The sequence below is a fragment of the Macaca fascicularis genome, chromosome 11, assembly GCF_037993035.2.
Source record: "Macaca fascicularis isolate 582-1 chromosome 11, T2T-MFA8v1.1".
NCBI lineage: Eukaryota > Metazoa > Chordata > Mammalia > Primates > Cercopithecidae > Macaca > Macaca fascicularis.
In genome coordinates this window covers 10115373-10132329 of record NC_088385.1, presented here as the reverse complement: position 1 = coordinate 10132329, position 16957 = coordinate 10115373, and the positions used below count along the sequence as shown (strand labels likewise).

Here is a 16957-nt window from a genome sequence, read left to right as displayed (position 1 = left end):
GACTAGGAGAGAGATCTCATTAGGAGACATACCTAATGTAGATGACGGATTGATGGGTGCAGCACACCACCAAGGCACTTGTATACCTATGTAACAAACCTGCACGTTCTGCGCATGTACCCCAGAACTTAACGTATAATAATAAAAAAAAGTTGTTTTGAATCCTCTTGTCCTTCAATTCCTGCATTTATCTAATCATTCAGCAAGACCTAGCAGCTTTATCCTACATAATATATATAAATCATTCATTAAGAAAATCCCCTAACCCCATTGCCACCATCAGATCTGAACCATCATGATATCTCATAGGGACTGCTTACTGTAATAACTTATCAGCTTCCTAATTGTATTCCCTCACCAAAGTATACAGTATTCTTCCTATAACTAAAGTGAACTTAAATCTATATTTAAGTCAAATTATGTTGCACATAGCTTTAAATTCTTCAGTGTCTTTCCATTGCACTTAAATCCAAATTCCCTCTCACGACCTACAAGGTCTTTTATGATCTTGACCATGATCTCCTGCCATTCACTCCTTGCTCATTACGCTTTGGTCATTCAGACCTTTGTCACATTTTCTCAAACATTTGCTCCTTAAGGTCTTTGTACTTACTTGCTCTGGCATCTTTTGGAGATGTTATTTCTCCGGGATGTTGTATGACTAGATTATATTTGTCATTCAAGTCTCAGCTAAGAGTTCATTTTCTTGGGTTGATCTATCCTGACTATGCCATATACAGGTATCCTTCACCTTCAGTTGTTCTCAATTGCATTAATCATGACTCATAATAATTTCTTTGTTTACTTGATCATTATTTGTCTTCCATAATGCTTTCTATGACTGTACATTTCATGAGAGCATGGATTTTGTCACATTTGATCTGTATTTTCTGCACCCAAGATAGAGTCTAACAGTCAGACATTCAATGTGCTAATGGATATCTTTTTATTAAGCTGGGAACGAAAACAGAAAAAAGGAGTCTTTCTGTGTTTTCTGTAGCCCCTTCACTACACTCACCTAGAGAAAGCCTGAAAACTCTATCCTAAATACTTGGAGTGAAAGACGGTGCAAATATTTCTTTCAACCCTGAGTTATCATCTTTGCATAATTTCTCAGAATTAATATAATCTCAGAAGAAAATATACTTACCTTGGTTACATTACTTTCATCCTAGGTAGACCAGAACGAGAATTATGTACAGTAAGAGGTTACTAACACTGCTACTATTTCTACCTCTGTATCCTTTGCCTGGCTGCTGACCACAGAGAAATTGAATTTTGAGGTGCTATGTTTGCAATTAAATTTCTAGGGTCCACAATATAGAGGCACCAAATGTGGAGCTTTCAAGATTCCAATCAGCCTTCAAGTTTCTTTTGTTTCTATGCCTAAAAAATTAACACAAACTAGGCCTTGGCTCAGTTGGGGTATGGGGAAAGGTATTCTTTGAGACAGTATTACAAAAAAGTAAGCTTTAGCCTATGCATCTAATTTTCTTTTTTTTTTTTTAATTACACGGTACCCAAAACATCTTTGTAAATTTAGCAGTTAAATCAATGTGTATCTTTTTCACTTTCAAAATCAGAGAGGAAAAATGAACAAATAAAACTAGTATAAAACTAATTTTGATTTTTACCAAATTTATTGATGAGAACATTTATATCTCTTTATTTGTAAATATTTTCTTTTTTGTACACAAAGTTCCTGGCTACTCTAGGCTGGTTAGTACAGGATTGATCATCCCAAAATATCTTTGCTACAATACAAATGATGTGCTTTTGATGGCATGTCTCAAATGCATATTTCCTTTTGTGGCCTGACATATGGTATTGTCTGGAGAATATTCAATATATGCTTGAAAAGAGAATGTGTTCTCTCTTCCTTTTACGGAGTCTTTCATAAATATCAGATCGGGTTGCTTGATAGTGTTTGTTAATGTATTCTATATTCTTATAGATGTTCTGCTGTTCTACAAATTACTGAAGGAGAATCATTGAACCCTTTTAAAAAAAGATCTCTTATATACAGTCCAAACAATGTTTCCCTGGGGTTTAGAGATGATCTACATTGAGGCGCAATATATCCTTTGAGAGTTTTGACATTTTAACATAACCATATATAAGCTTTAGATTGAAGGTCTTATGACAGCATCTTGACGATCATTGCCTGGTGCAGTCCGTGGAAGTATCTCTTTTGTAGATAAATTTTCTTTGATAAATAATTAATAGTTCAATTTAGGCTTCTTATTTGATAAACATTTTTTACATAAAATTTCCCTTTTTACTTATAGATTATCCTTCATTCATTGACCTGCAATGTTCAAATAATCTTTGGACTTACTGTGACAATATATTTATCCATAATATATACCTTCACTGTGATTATAAGAAGATTATTCATAGAATTCCACAGCATTTATTAGAACTGTCACTTTATTGAGTCTTTGCCAAAAGTAGAGCTTTGCAGGGTGATCTGAGAAGAACAATCTAACGAAGACTATGAGAAGGAACTTTACTAGTTGCTTTTCATAAAGATGCAAATAACAGCAAGATCCTATTACAGTTGTTTTGAATTAGTCACACAACTTTGCATCTGGAAACAGGGTTTAGAACTATGAAAATGTTCTATCAATAGTTGATATTAGGATATTAATTTCTCTTTGTTCTGAAACATGTTTTAAAAAAGAGCAACTCTAAAGAAAGGAAGAGTGAGAGAAGAGAAGAAACAGGGAGACACAGACAGAGTCAGACACAGACATACAGAGATCCAGCCAGCTGTACAGAAGATTCCCTACATTACAATTAGAGATATACTAATTAATTAATTAGTGTAATTTAATTAAACAGATATACTAATTGATTAATAGTCATTAATCCATAAAACATTAATGCAACAACTGAAGTTAATTTAGAAACATCTTATCTTTGTTTGTCCTAGAAAAGCTTAGTTTTTTTTTCAGATTTGTTTATGTTGTTGGAATTTTCTTCCTTTTAGAATAGACATTACTGTCCAAAGCACCTTTAGAGATGCACGTCTTAATTTACTGTTCCCCAGTATTAGGATAAATGAATGGCTTGAGGGGTAGATTAGAGCTATGAACTCACCAAAAATCACAGCTAATTCCGTCTCTGGAATAAAGTAGCTGGAGGTGGCGATGAGAAAGGACAAATAGTAGGCAATAAAGAGGAGAAGGAAGGAAATGACAGCTTTCAGGGCTCTCACGTGGGCTTCTGTGCTGGGGTCTCTGCACCCTGTGGCACTGAGCTGCATTCGCCTGATATGTCTCCACAGGGAGAGGATCAAGAGGAAAAATGACATCAGGCACACAGAAAAAGGGAGCAGCGTTACCAGGTTGAGAAATAACTTGGTAGAAGCATGTTGAGCTTTAGTTACTCTGCAACTCCAAGTTAAGTTTGTTTTCCTCTTTGCCTTCACACAACGCCTGAAATCAGCATTCAAATTCTCAGTGGCTGGAAGGTTAATAAACACAGAGAGAACCATGCACCCCAGTAGAATCCAGGAAATCACCCTGTCAATTCTCCACTTCATCCAGAGGAAAAGTGGGTGAAAGAAATTAGCTATCTTGAAGAAATAGTAAATGCTGAGGCAGGTTGCAAACCAGATACTTAAATGGTTGGTTAGTGTCCAGAAGAAGTCAATGATTCTCATTTGTTTACCAGTGGCATAGACATCTGGATACAGCACCAACATAAAACAATCTAATAATATTACACATAATAGACAAATTCTGGAAATGGCCAGACTTGTGAGGATTAAATCAATGGAGGCAATTTTCCTCTTCTTGACCCAGTCCATGCAGTTTACCAATCCAATGAACGCATTCCCTAAGATCCCCACTGAAAACTCTCCAATTGCTAAGAATAGTAAAGTAGTCTGTACTTTATCTGTCATGTTTAAATAGAGAAATACGCAATTAGTTTCTAGTTGACCTGATGGAGTTTGACATCCACACCTGCTTCTTAGATTTTGATGTAGTTTTCAACTCTTTGTTGTAGTCTGTCTTGTGATGGAGACTGGAATGATAAATGAAGACTGGAACTATCTTCATTAAATCCTAATTAGTCTTGACAAACAATGTGGTTGGTGATCCTTGGTCTGGCCACTGTATGCCCATTTACCTACTCAGTAGGTTGTAATTTTCCACATATGGTTAATTTAGGCTGAGCTACTTTACTAAGATGCAAATTCAGTCAATTCCCTTTCATGGTCCTGCATTGTCTTTCTGAGGCTAAGGTGTGTGCATTTTGGATTCATTAATTTGTGATGTATATTAGTAACCTCAATAGGGTTTCTAGATTTAGCAACTAAAAATTCGGGACACCCAGTTAAACTTGAATTACAGGTAAGAAAATGAATAATTTTTTAGTGTATGTCCCAAATTACTTAAGACCAGGGCTTTCAGGAAGTACTGAAGTTCAAATTTGATTGAGTGCTCCATTCTGGCAACCTAAACATCAAGAATTTGGTAGCAAGTATAAAACTAGCAAAAATGGAAATTTCTTGAAGAATTTTTATTTTCCTGAATGTTAATATTGATAATTAGTCAAGAATCCAAAATTTGGTTCCATAGTGAGAGTTATATATTTTCAGGAAATTTAAAAAGTTAACACTAAATATAGATTATTTGATTCCAAATAAACTTTAGGTCATTATTTTGGCCATTCAGATGAATAGTTATATGGCATAGTGTCTCTTTAATACAACACATTGTCTTATTGACCAAGTGACATTTAATGGTTACTTAACAATGTTATATATAATAAGGTAGAGGACCTATAATAAAAAAAGCTATTGATTATCTTTAAATTTTTCATTTTCTCTTAAAATGTTCTCAAGGAAACAAGGTAACGTCTGTTACCTTGTTTGTGGTGATGATATCATGGGTCTTTGAAATTGTATACATTAAATATATGCAGTTCTTTTTATTGATTATCTTTAAATTTTTCATTTTCTCTTAAAATGTTCTCAAGGAAACAAGGTAATGTCTGTTACCTTGTTTGTGGTGATGATATCATGGGTCTTTGAAATTGTATACATTAAATACATGCAGTTCTTTTTATATCAATTATACTTTTATAAAGATTTAGAAAAATTTAAAAAATGTTCTCAAGGGTAGTTGTATGCATGACAGGGAAGATAGTAAAATTCTGTATTTCATTCTTTCCACATTCCTCTATACAAACTGCATGAGTATCTAGATCCTCAACCCTTCTAGCAGCAGACTGAAGGTTAAACTTTCCACATCTCTAGAGATGTATTCTTAGTTTGAAATAGCTTCTCTACTTTAGAGTTACTGAGAAGTGCTTTACTACATGATGTTTCCATAGACTAGTTTTTGGGTACTCACATCTTCCTAGGAACGCATGTCTTCTCTTATCCTTCCTTAAAGGACAAACCTTCATTCCAGAGATGTAGCCTCAATTTTGGACAGTCTGCATGATTATGTCGCCATGTTCACAGAAAACTGGAACATCACCTGTGATAGGATGACCTTAGAAATGATCCCTGACCTAGACTCATCATTTCTATTTATTTATTTATTTATTTATTTATTTATTTATTTATATTCTTGAGACAGAGTTTCGCTCTTGTTGCTCAGGCTGGAGTGCAATTGCGGCTGACCGCAACCTCCACCTCCCAGGTTCAAGCGATTCTCCTGCCTCAGCCTCCCAAGTAGCTGGTATTACAAGCATGTGCCACCATGCCCGGCTAATTTTGTATCTTTAGTAGAGACGGGGTTTATCCATGTTCGTCAGGCTGGTTTTGAACTCCCGACCTCAGGTGATCTGCCATCCTCAGCCTCCCAGAGTGCTGGGATTACAGGTGTCAGCCACTGTGCTTGGCCTAGACTCATCATTTCTATCCCACAGTGTATCCTGGTAAATGAAGTGCTCACGGGAACTATGATGACATATTTGCCCACATTGTTTTTAGACTTTTGTTTTGTTTGGTTTTGGAAACAAATGTAGATCTTATGCATACCAATGTTGTATAGCATTAAGTTATGTGAATATATAGTTAAGAAAAAAAGTTCTACAAGACAGCATTTTGTCAAAAGCTTACTACTTTGAACCCCAGTCACTGTGGTCACTGGAGATGTTTGAAACATTGGAGAGGCAAGAAACAAAATACGGAAGAAAAAAACTTAAGCCTAATGGGGGTAAAACCCTCTCAAAAGTACTAATTCAATAAAACATTTATTTCATCTAAACATTTAGAAAAATATAAAGTTCATCCTAGTATAAAATCTACAGGTATTTTGTAGAAAATAATATTCCATCAAGAGAACATGAATTCTTCCATCTTGTACAATAAAGAGTAACATAAACAGCTAGCATGTTAAAAATACAGTTCATAAATTTATATACTTCGGGCTATAAATATTAGTAATATACAGAGTGAGTTTTGCATAATAATAAGACAATTGATAATTTTCAGGTAAGTAGTATTTAAGTTACAGTAAAAGGAAATTAGTAGATTGAAATGCATCAGAATTAAACATAGAAAGTAATGGGAGTAAAAGCGACAATGTACAGCCATGTTAGAACGTACACAACCTGAGATATGCCAGACCAAAAGTTTCAATAATATTATAGTGAGGATGGATTTCATGTTCACAGAAAAATTAAAAATTTTAGTTACTTATTTTCCTTCTTTTTAAATAAAAATTATTCTGTATTTTTTGTAAACATTTGTTGCTTATTCCAGTGACGGTATGTGCTTATTCCATGGTATATGCTAATTTCTTCCCAATTCATTTCTTTTGTTAAGTCCTGAGTGAAAACCTTTGCAGGGTCTGGCTAGAGAAAAGAACCTGAGTGGGCAGTCTGACTGATATTTGTTATCCCCATTCTTTAATCCAGATTGTGAAGAGGGCTTAGGAACACCCCTTAGTGGGTGGTACTTGAATGGGTTTGATTCCCACCCAGGTGCTCCATGAAAAGCAAGTTGTTTGAGAGGAAATTTAATCTCAAGGAAAATAAATAGTATCAGAACAAGGTTAATCAGAAAATATTATCTAGGAGACCACAGAAAGCATCATTCAGGAAAACCAAAGACCAGAGAAGATCTGCGTTCTTAGTCAATAAGCCAAATGGGAGTGACTCAGCAGAGCCATGAAAGGAGCACAGTTAAGGAGCCGCAATAAAAATGTATGACAGAGAAAAATGAGAAATCAGTTACTGTAGCTCAGGTTGACTTTACCATGAGCCAGAGTAAGATCTAAAAAGATTTTAACCAGGCAATACATGCCTAACATTTGCAGTGAGGAGACAAGAAGAGAACCATGAGCTCTGAAATTCTTCGAGGAAAAGGAGTGTAAAGATGAGCATTTCTGGATTGTAAAGAGATACAAACGATGTGTTCATTAGTTTGCTACTAGATCCTGATAATACTTAAAGATACGCATCTAAAATAAATGAGATAACTAGGGAAAATGAGAATAGACTTATAAGAAAATTATATTTTTTGTTAGTGAATATTTGATTTTAAATTCTATTTATACGACTAAGATTTCCTATCACGCAGGCAATTTTTCTACACGTCAGCATTCTGACAGATGCCTGCCTCAGTTTGTTATTTAAAATAATTAAAATAAGTGAGTGACCCGAGGGATAGAGAATTGCTACAATCTCTGCAAACGCCATAGCTAACTTGTAGTTTGTAATAAGATAGCTAAAGTTCACCAAAAGAGAAGTAATATAGTATAGGAAAAAAAAGAAGATAAGCAAAGTCATAGTTTTAATGGCTCTCACATGAGCTTCTGTGCTTGGGTCTCTACCGCCAGTAGCATAGAGTTTTATTTGCTTGGTATGTCTCCATAAAGATCTTACTAAAAGGAAAAATGACATCAATGACACAATAAATGGGACAATTGCAAGCAAGTTAAAGAGAGTCAAGGGTTCAAAATATGGCATTTTACTCACATGGAACATTTCAGTAACGTTTCTTTTATGTTTGGCAATTGCATGAAACCTATAATCATGACTCATTACTGTTGCTATTATAAGACTGACCAACAAGGAAATGGCAAAACATCCCAGCAGGATCCAGCGAACCACCGTATCAATTTTCCGCTTCAGCCAGAGAAAAAGTGGGTGAGAGGAATTGGCTACCTTGAGAGAATAGAAGACATTAAGGCAGGCAGTAAACCACATATTTAAGTAGTTGGCAAATGTCCAGAAGGTACAAATGACTATCTGTAGTTTACTTTTTGTATAAACGTCCGGGTAAAGTACTATTACAATGCCATTTACAACCATTACACTGATCAAACAAATTCTGGAGATAACTAAATTGGTGAGGATGCAGTCAATTGTGGAGATCTTTTTCTTCTTAATCCAGTCAATCCAGTTGACTAGTCCAATGTATCCATTCCCCAATATTCCTATTATGAATTCTCCAGTTATTAGGATTATAAAGATGTTATCTGCAGGACTGAACATGTTTGTAGAGAGAACAATCTGATGTCAAATATCACCGTAGATGAGCTAATTTACAGGTGATCTGTTGAAGCATGATAAATAAATTCTTCGAATCATGCAATAATGTATTCATCTGCTATTATTTTGACTTTGTTATCATTCCAGAAGTGTTCAGCTCTCCCCTGAAATAGGATTGTCTCTACATTCCTGAAGAAGAAACCAACTAATTGCTCCAAATGAGCAGCTTGACTACTTATAGCCTGGAAAAATTATAATTGTTACCCTTTAGTGAGTGATAACTGACATGCTTGGCTGAAATTGCTCTCATGCAAATTCAAAGAGATTTTATATCACGAATTTGCAACAGGCTTCTTGCTGCAGCTCTATATTTGGACCTTCAAACTGAGTTTTGAATAGGGAGTCACAAAAAAAGAGATCAATGTTTGATAAAAATCCAACTGTGTAATTAAAACTTCATTTTCATTATGTAAGTAATAAATAAGCCACAAATCAGTTCTCCCAGACGCAAACAAATTTTCACTTTGGAAGTAATTAGTACAATTAGATTGTAGATAACATTTAGTCAGAGGATAATAATTCTTGTCTTCATTTAAATGGCTAATTAGGGAAGGATATGATACAAATCTAATTATAAATGACATTTATTTTAGGCAGGCACATGGCAATATTTATGAAGAATTTGCTTTCTTTTCGGTTGTTCCTTAGAAGTGAAATATGCCAGGTAAAGATTTGTTATCTTTATTTTCTTTAATGTGAGAAATACCCTTGAAGACAATTCACTTCCTGAAACATTGTCTCTTGTATAATAAGCATTGTAATCTAAAATTAGGGAAATTTAAGTTTTACATTATTCTAGTTCCAATCAACTCCTTTTACAAGATTTGTAATCTCACAATGCATATTATAGTCATATTTCTAGATAGGGCAAACACATAAAAAAGTAACTACTCGGCAGACTGAGGCAGGGCGATCACTTGAACGCGGAGGTGGAGGTTGCAGTGAGCCGAGATGGCGCCACTGCACTCCAGCCTGGGTGATACAGTGAGACTCCGTCTCTAAATAATAATAATAATAATAATAATAATAATTTTTTTACCTGCCAATATTTCCAAAGAATAGGACTAATTCTACTATTAAATTGAATTTATTTGTTTTGGGGTGAGGGAGAGTACAACTTAGCCCCAAATACATTTAAATGTAGGTAATAAAAAATCACAATACACTAGGGATCTTCTTGTATTTAAATAGTTCTACAATGTGTGCAATACATGCAGGATTTTTCTATTTCTTACACGTGTGTAATGTGTAACAGGAAAGCATAAACTTAATAACTTAAAGAAACCTAGTTATCCATAAAATATTGCTGGAAACAAAATAGAAAATAAAATGATGCAGAGGGAAAAGAACATGTCAGAGATTTCTGAGTTAGAAGGCTAGAGAGAACATTCCAAAAACTATTTGGGAACTGACTTCTAAGATTGCCATCACCAGCTACAGTACTTATGAACAAGCTGACTACTGGCACCCTCAACCTTCTTTCTCAAGGTGGTTCTGCTATACATAACTGTGCCTCCTCTCCTGGTCAAACCTTCATTCTTGAGATCATACTCCTTTTCCCACATCATATATTGTCCTACACAGAACCTCATTAAAGACTGTTTTTCTCCCTTCTTGATCAAGGCAAACTCTTCCAGAAATGGAGGGGATAGGGCAGTGAAGATAAGGACCGGTCTTCATTTCAAAGTAGAGAGTTGTTTTGCATGATTGATTTTATAGAAAGGGTTGATGAGTTCTAAAATCTTTTTCCCAAAGCCCATTTGCCTGAAATTCTTCTACTCATTGAATTCAAGGCCTTTGGCAGTATTTGTCAGAAAATAAGTAGAACCTCTTTGCATTTAGTCAATGACATGAAATGATGAAATGTTAGTGTGGGATTTAGAGTCATTTTTTCTGCAATGACAAGGAATAGGTGGTGCAATGATAACATTAGATTACCAATTAAGACAAAAATGTGAAGGAACACAAAACAAATCTTCAGAATCATGATAGACATTAATGACTTCCCAATAGCATGTAAGAGAAAATGAATGCAAACAGAAGGGAGAATGCCTGTTGTTGATTTCTTTCTCCTTGTAGTCAGGCTTTACGGGGTTTTTAGGGGACTCTATGGAACAAAAGGCTTTCTTCTCCTAAGGAAACCCTTCACAAATCTTAACATCTTCAGAAAAGCTGCCCTCAACTTGCTGTTTCCCATGATTAGAATGAATGAATGGCTTGATGGGAAAATGACAGTTACTATGTCACCAATCATCAACACTAATTTTCCCTGGGGAATCAGAGTGCTAGAGGTCATAACAAGAAAGACCGGGTAGTACAGAATGAGGAGGAGCAGAAAGATGATCACTGCCTTTACGGCCCTCATGTGGGCCTCTGTGCTGGGGTCTCTGAACCCTGTAGCATGCAGTTGAATTTGCTTGGCGTGTCTAACTAAGGAGAAAAGTAACAAGAAAAATGAGATCAGGCAAAGGATAAAGGGAACCATCGCCCCCAGGTTCAGGGTTAACTGTTTGAAAGCACCTGGAATTGTACTCACTTTGAATGCCCAAGTAATGTTTTCTTCATGACTGACCTTGAAAAGGTGATACCACATACCATTAATTGGAAAGCTAATAATTAAGGAGATAAGAAAGGACCCCAGAAGAATCGCAAGGATGACCTTGTTGATCTTTAGCTTCAGCCAGAAGAAAAATGGGTGGGATATATTGGCTATCTTGAGTAAATAGAAGATACTGAGGCAAGAAGTAAACCAGAGACTTGAATTATTGGCAAATGTCCAGACAGCATCCATAATGCTTTCTAGCACATTAGTGTCATATGTACCTGGAAAGAGCAGTATAAAGAAGCCATCTAATGATATTACACACAGCAAACAGATTCTGGAGATGGCCAAGCTGATCAGGATGATGTCAATCAAGGAAACATCTCTTCTTTTGAGCCAGTCAATACAGTTAACTAGTACAATGAATCCATTTCCCCAAATCCCTATGGTCAGTTCACCAGCAATTAAAATAATATATATTGCCTCTATTGTACTTGGCATACCAGCAGAGACTTCTGATTTTGAATATCACTGATGATGAATTGACTTTCAGCTGACCAGTGAAGAACAATGTCTCGGTATACCACTTAGACCGTGATATAATTGTCTTTCTCTTTCCTTTTTGTTGGCGGATGAAGAAGATAGCCAGTCCTGCTCTGGGCTAGAGCTGCCTACAGACTTCAATGATTGGGGCCAGTAATTTCCTTTGGTGTGGTGCAGTGATGACAGAAGGGCTCTAGGATGCAAATGGGAATGGATCTGGTTTCTTAAATTTGCACAATCTTTCTTATTTTAACCTCTGTATATTTTGGATTTATCAATCAGAGCTGTTGACCAGGAACTTCAAGAGGTATCAATTGCTTGGAAAATACGGCTAGAATTTAATTTGCTGGCCGACTATCCACCCTTGTTAGTATATTGGCATAGCTATCGCTATTACAGATTCTAGGTTTAATGTGTTAGCTTGTGTAGCCAGTTTACTTGCTTGATTGACTAAAGCTTTAAACAAATTGTTATTAACATTAAATGAGGCTTAAATGGCACAACTAGTGGAACGTAGAGGAAAGAATCTAAGGGTTTAGGAAGATAGATAGGAGTATTAAGGTGAATTTATCGTATGGGAACTTCACCTTCTCCCCATTACATGACTTAAGAGAGCCAAAAGGACACTCCATTCACTAGGGCATTGAGAAATACATTATTGAGGTAATTCCCAGTATCCTCAAAAAGCTGTGCAGTGTTGTCTTCTCAACAGAAGGTACAACGAGGGAAATAAACATGAAATTGTAGAGTTGTCAGTAAACGGGACACAGAAAATTCTGGTTTAGATGTTAGGGTTTCTTTTTTTGTGAGACGGAGTCTTGCTCTGTCGCCCAGGCTGGAGTGCAGTGGCCGGATCTCAGCTCACTGCAAGCTCCGCCTCCCGGGTTTACGCCATTCTCCTGCCTCAGCCTCCCGAGTGCCTGGGACTACAGACGCCAGCCACCTTGCCTGGCTAGTTTTTTGTATTTTTTAGTAGAGACGGGGTTTCACCGTGTTAGCCAGGATGGTCTCGATCTCCTGACCTCGTGATCCGCCCGTCTCGGCCTCCCAAAATGTTGGGATTACAGGCTTGAGCCACCGCGCCCGGCCCTGATGTTAGGGTTTCTTAGAGTGTTCTTGCTTTGTACCTGAATGTAGCTTCCTTACATAGAAAAAATAGTCAAAATACTGGTCACTTATCTTTAGAATGGAAACAGATCAGTCTGAACTGTGAGGAGGACAAAGCAAGAAACTAAAAAGCCTGAGAGAGATGCAAGACTCTTCAATCTGAACTGAATAATAAGAATACATGCTCTGAATTTTCTTAGCTCTATTTTTTGGCAGCAGATGTATTATGAATATTAGTATGTTAATTATGTACACATTGGAAACACACAGTTTGTTTTATTGGGACATACTGAAACATGTCATTGGACGTAATAGAACATATTTGAAATAATAGAAAAAGGCACACAGCAATACACAGTTTCCAGAAATTTTATTTTGAAACTAATATTAAATTTTAAGGCAATATTAAATATTGCTTATCAAACGAACACAACAATACAAAGTATTTAATGAGATAATGTGTCATATGTTCAGGGTTTTAGACAAAATAAAGAGATAAAAATCTTGCAGATTTTTATGAGAAAGTAAATGGCTATTGTTACTCTATTAAGTGAAATTTGGGGTTTCTTTCATGCCTCTCTGTGAATTTTGTTTCTGAAGAAATATCAGATTACACAACTCAAAAATATGCACTGTGCTTATCATGACCAAAGCCATGAAAGCGGTAATATTCTGAGAAGGACTTCACTAAAGAAATTGATTCGCATCCAACTGACAGACAAGGTTGCACCATGTTTACATCTCAGGGAATGCAGTATTTCATTATTTTGATTAAACTTTTGGAATGATAAAATTTTGAGGAGGGGAATAAAATGGGTTGAAGGTTATTATTTGGAAATGGAAGTACTCTGGGATCAATTTATAATGTCCAGAAAAGATGAAGATGAAAATATATCGTGTTGGTGGGTGATTAATAACTGGCATTTTAAAATTTCTTGGTAAACCCAGATATAGAATCCAAGTTTGCCTTCTGAGTCATGATCTTTTCCCCTGCATCCCTTCTTTTCTTTAGCTGTGTGGAATACTGATCAATTTAAGGAAGTTATTATGCCTATATTCAAATGTAAATGCAAATATGCTATAGTATATGACCAGAGTTACGTAAGGGCCCATACTTACTAAAATGCCACCCTTTTATCTTTTCTTGCTATAAATTAAACCCAAATGATCTCAATTTATTTGACACCATTGAATGTGTGTGTGTGTGTGTGTGTGTGTGTGTCTGTGTGTGTGTATTTATGTGTTGTTTGCCTTTTGGATTTAATCTTAGCATTGAGAAGTTAAAGAGGGATCCTAGCTGACAGACTTTAACATGTCTTTCCATTGCAGAAACACTTTAATCTAGAATGTTAGTTTATTGATTATTTCTGTCTCCACTAGAAAACAAATGAAATACTGGGAAACTTATGACATCATTTTCTGTATGTCTTTCCATGAGAAGTGAGCAAACACAAACCTACTTAGGCAGATGTTTCTTAAATTTCATTTTCTTTCCTTTGTTGAAATACTGTTTACCATTCTTTAGAACCTTACATCTTTTACAGGCATTTGTCCTCGAATTACTCCACTGGTTATTACTGATCAAGGGAAATGACTATACTCTTCATATTTGTAAATCAAGAACAGAATACTGCTGTACTGTCCTATTTTCTGACAACTTATATTTTGAATAGTTGCTGACTTTAACTCCCACCCCATTCTAAACTCTTCACTGTATCCATTGGGATCGCTAGTAAACCATTAGCAGAAGTCTTATATTCTCATTCATTTCTCTAACAGTTCACTTTATCTTCTTCATTTGAACTCGAGGTTCTGGAACTTTTTTGTTAAATGGACTCCTTTTCCAGTCTGGCACATGCTATAATTTCAGAATAATGTTTTTAAATGCATGAAATAAAAATATTTGAAATTTATAAGGAATCCGTATATATATATGACTTTTTCCTACAGTATGAAATATATTTTTAATATAATATAGGAATTTATGTGCTTTTTAATTGACGTAACAAAAATATCTGGCAGAAAGACCAGTGATGAAAGTAAATGATAATAGGTGGCACCTGTAACAACAAAGATTTTTGACTTCCCGAAGTAAAAAAATTACAGATACTGCTGGTATGATATGTGCTTGTTACTTACATTCAAGACATAAGAAATACTAGATTGAAGCTAAGGATTAATAAAAATAAGTATATAATTTGGTGCCCCTCCCAGTTTATTCATCACTCATGTCCGTGGATCTTTTTATTTCAATACTCTACAGTTAAATCCTGTGGCAGCTGTTTTCTCTCAGACCCTCATAGAAGTGGGTCTAAAGCTGGGGTGGGTGGGTGTTTTTCTTTCCCTCTCTTGTAACTTCCAAATTATTCTGTTTCCTTTTTTTTTTTTTTTTGAGGCAAAGTTTCACTTTATTGCTTAGGTTGGTCTTGAACTCCTGGCCTGTAGCGATCCTCCTGCCTTGGCCTCCCAAAGTGTTGAGATTACAAGTGTGAGCCACCGTGCCTGGCCAGACTATTCTCCCTCTAATCCCTCATAAGACATACAGCAGTTCGTTACCTCCTGTCATCACTCTATACAAAACATTACCTTTCCTTGTCACAATCATAAGCCAGTCTTCCTTCCTTGATTTTTGCTTTCTACCTGAAATGAAATAGTTAAATATACTAAATTTTACCACCACTCCTTTTGTTAAAGTTCCCCTATCTTTTTGTTGGATGAAATAATCTTCTATTTTAAAAAAATTCATTCAGTAATCTTGTTTGTTGTATTTTTAATTTTTAAAAATTTAATTATTATGGACATATAATAGTTGTACAGATGTTGGGGGGTACATGTGAACCTCATGAAAACAGGGCAATATAAAGACCCATGTTGGGAACAGATGCCTTGAATGAGAAATATGCATGTTTCTTTAAGAAGAGGACAGTCTTAATGGAGAACTATATAAATTCAATAATTCAGGCATAAAACACTTTGTAGCATATTGGGAATAGTCTTGTCTGTTTGAATAAAAATGGCAAAGAAATAGGATATTTGGGATCCATGGAAGACAAATAATTTATTTGCTAAATAACAAAGTTTGGACAAGGCTTGAAATATATATAACAGTTAAGAGCTTCAGCTTTGGTGCCAGACAGCTGGAGTTGAAGCTCATTCTCAGTTTTATTAGTTGTGTGATTTAGATTGTGCCGAATCTTTTCTTTCTCCAATGTGTAAAACATTGATCATAGTACTATTGATCTCACAGAAATATTATACTTAAAGTCTTGCATTTAAAATACTTAGAATAGTTCTTATCATATACACTCAAAACATTGTAGGTACTATTATTATTGAATTTTTTGGCATTCCATTCAATAAATCATGATTCTCTTATCTAGTTTTGCTATAGAGCCTTTATAGTCTTAATTACAATTTCCTATCCAGAATATTTGGCCAAATTTCACATTTTATGATTTCCATAGTTTGAATATTTGTATTCTCTTCAAAATTCATGTGGAAATGTAATCCCTAATGCAACAATATTAAGAAGTGGGACCTTTTAGGAGACGATTATGATGGGTTTGTCATTATGATGGGATTTAAAGGCCTGAAGGGAACTAAAGAGGCCTTTTAACCTTTCCCACCTTCTGTTACGAAAAGATACAGCATTCAAGGTTCCATGCTGGAAGCAGTGACAAGGCCTTCACCAGACACCAAACCTGCCAATGCCTTAGTCTTGGACTTTCTAGCCTTCAGCACTATGATAAAATAAATTTCTGTTATTTATAAATTACCTCATCTCAGATTTTTTTTATAGCAGCAAAATGGACTAAGACAATGCCAATCACATGAGATCATAAAATATGGCAACATAATAATTATGGTTTAACAATTTATTTTCTATTACTTACTGAAAATGAAAACAAACTTAAATAGACTTAGTTGTTTTTCTCCTTCACATGTAGTTCTTTTTTTTATTCAATATTAATGCCCAGTGCATCTCATAATATTGAGGGACAGGTGACTATTTTGTTTCTGTCTGCAATGGCATAAATAAAATGATTTTAACAGTATTTCAACTTAAACACAATAAGATATTTATATTTGACAACACATCTAAATGTTCAGGTTAAGTAAAAATATTCTCAGATATGTAGGTTTCAGATGTTTACTAAACATAGAACTTCTTTCAACATTTTGGAGGATATATTAACAAAAAACTATAATTGGGTGAGGAGATACTTACATGACGTGTGGAGTAAA

At 35.3% G+C, this 16957-nt stretch overlaps 4 protein-coding genes across 5 annotated transcripts in view; 1 reads left to right on the top strand and 3 right to left on the bottom strand.

Annotated features, from left to right (window-relative positions):
- The window catches only part of LOC135966153 (uncharacterized), a 133482-nt gene that overhangs the window by 99779 nt on the left and 16746 nt on the right, over nt 1-16957 (top strand). The window lies entirely within an intron of this gene.
- On the bottom strand, nt 2288-4472 carry TAS2R7 (taste 2 receptor member 7). Its single transcript, XM_005570138.3, has one exon. The coding sequence runs from the start codon at nt 3908-3910 to the stop codon at nt 2954-2956; it is 957 nt and encodes a 318-aa protein (XP_005570195.1). The 5' UTR covers nt 3911-4472; the 3' UTR covers nt 2288-2953.
- TAS2R8 (taste 2 receptor member 8) lies at nt 7223-8775 on the bottom strand. The gene has a single exon (XM_005570554.4). It carries the CDS (start codon nt 8461-8463, stop codon nt 7507-7509), a length of 957 nt encoding a protein of 318 aa, XP_005570611.3. The 5' UTR covers nt 8464-8775; the 3' UTR covers nt 7223-7506.
- TAS2R9 (taste 2 receptor member 9) lies at nt 10580-11655 on the bottom strand. The gene has a single exon (XM_005570139.4). The coding sequence runs from the start codon at nt 11561-11563 to the stop codon at nt 10628-10630; it is 936 nt and encodes a 311-aa protein (XP_005570196.2). The 5' UTR covers nt 11564-11655; the 3' UTR covers nt 10580-10627.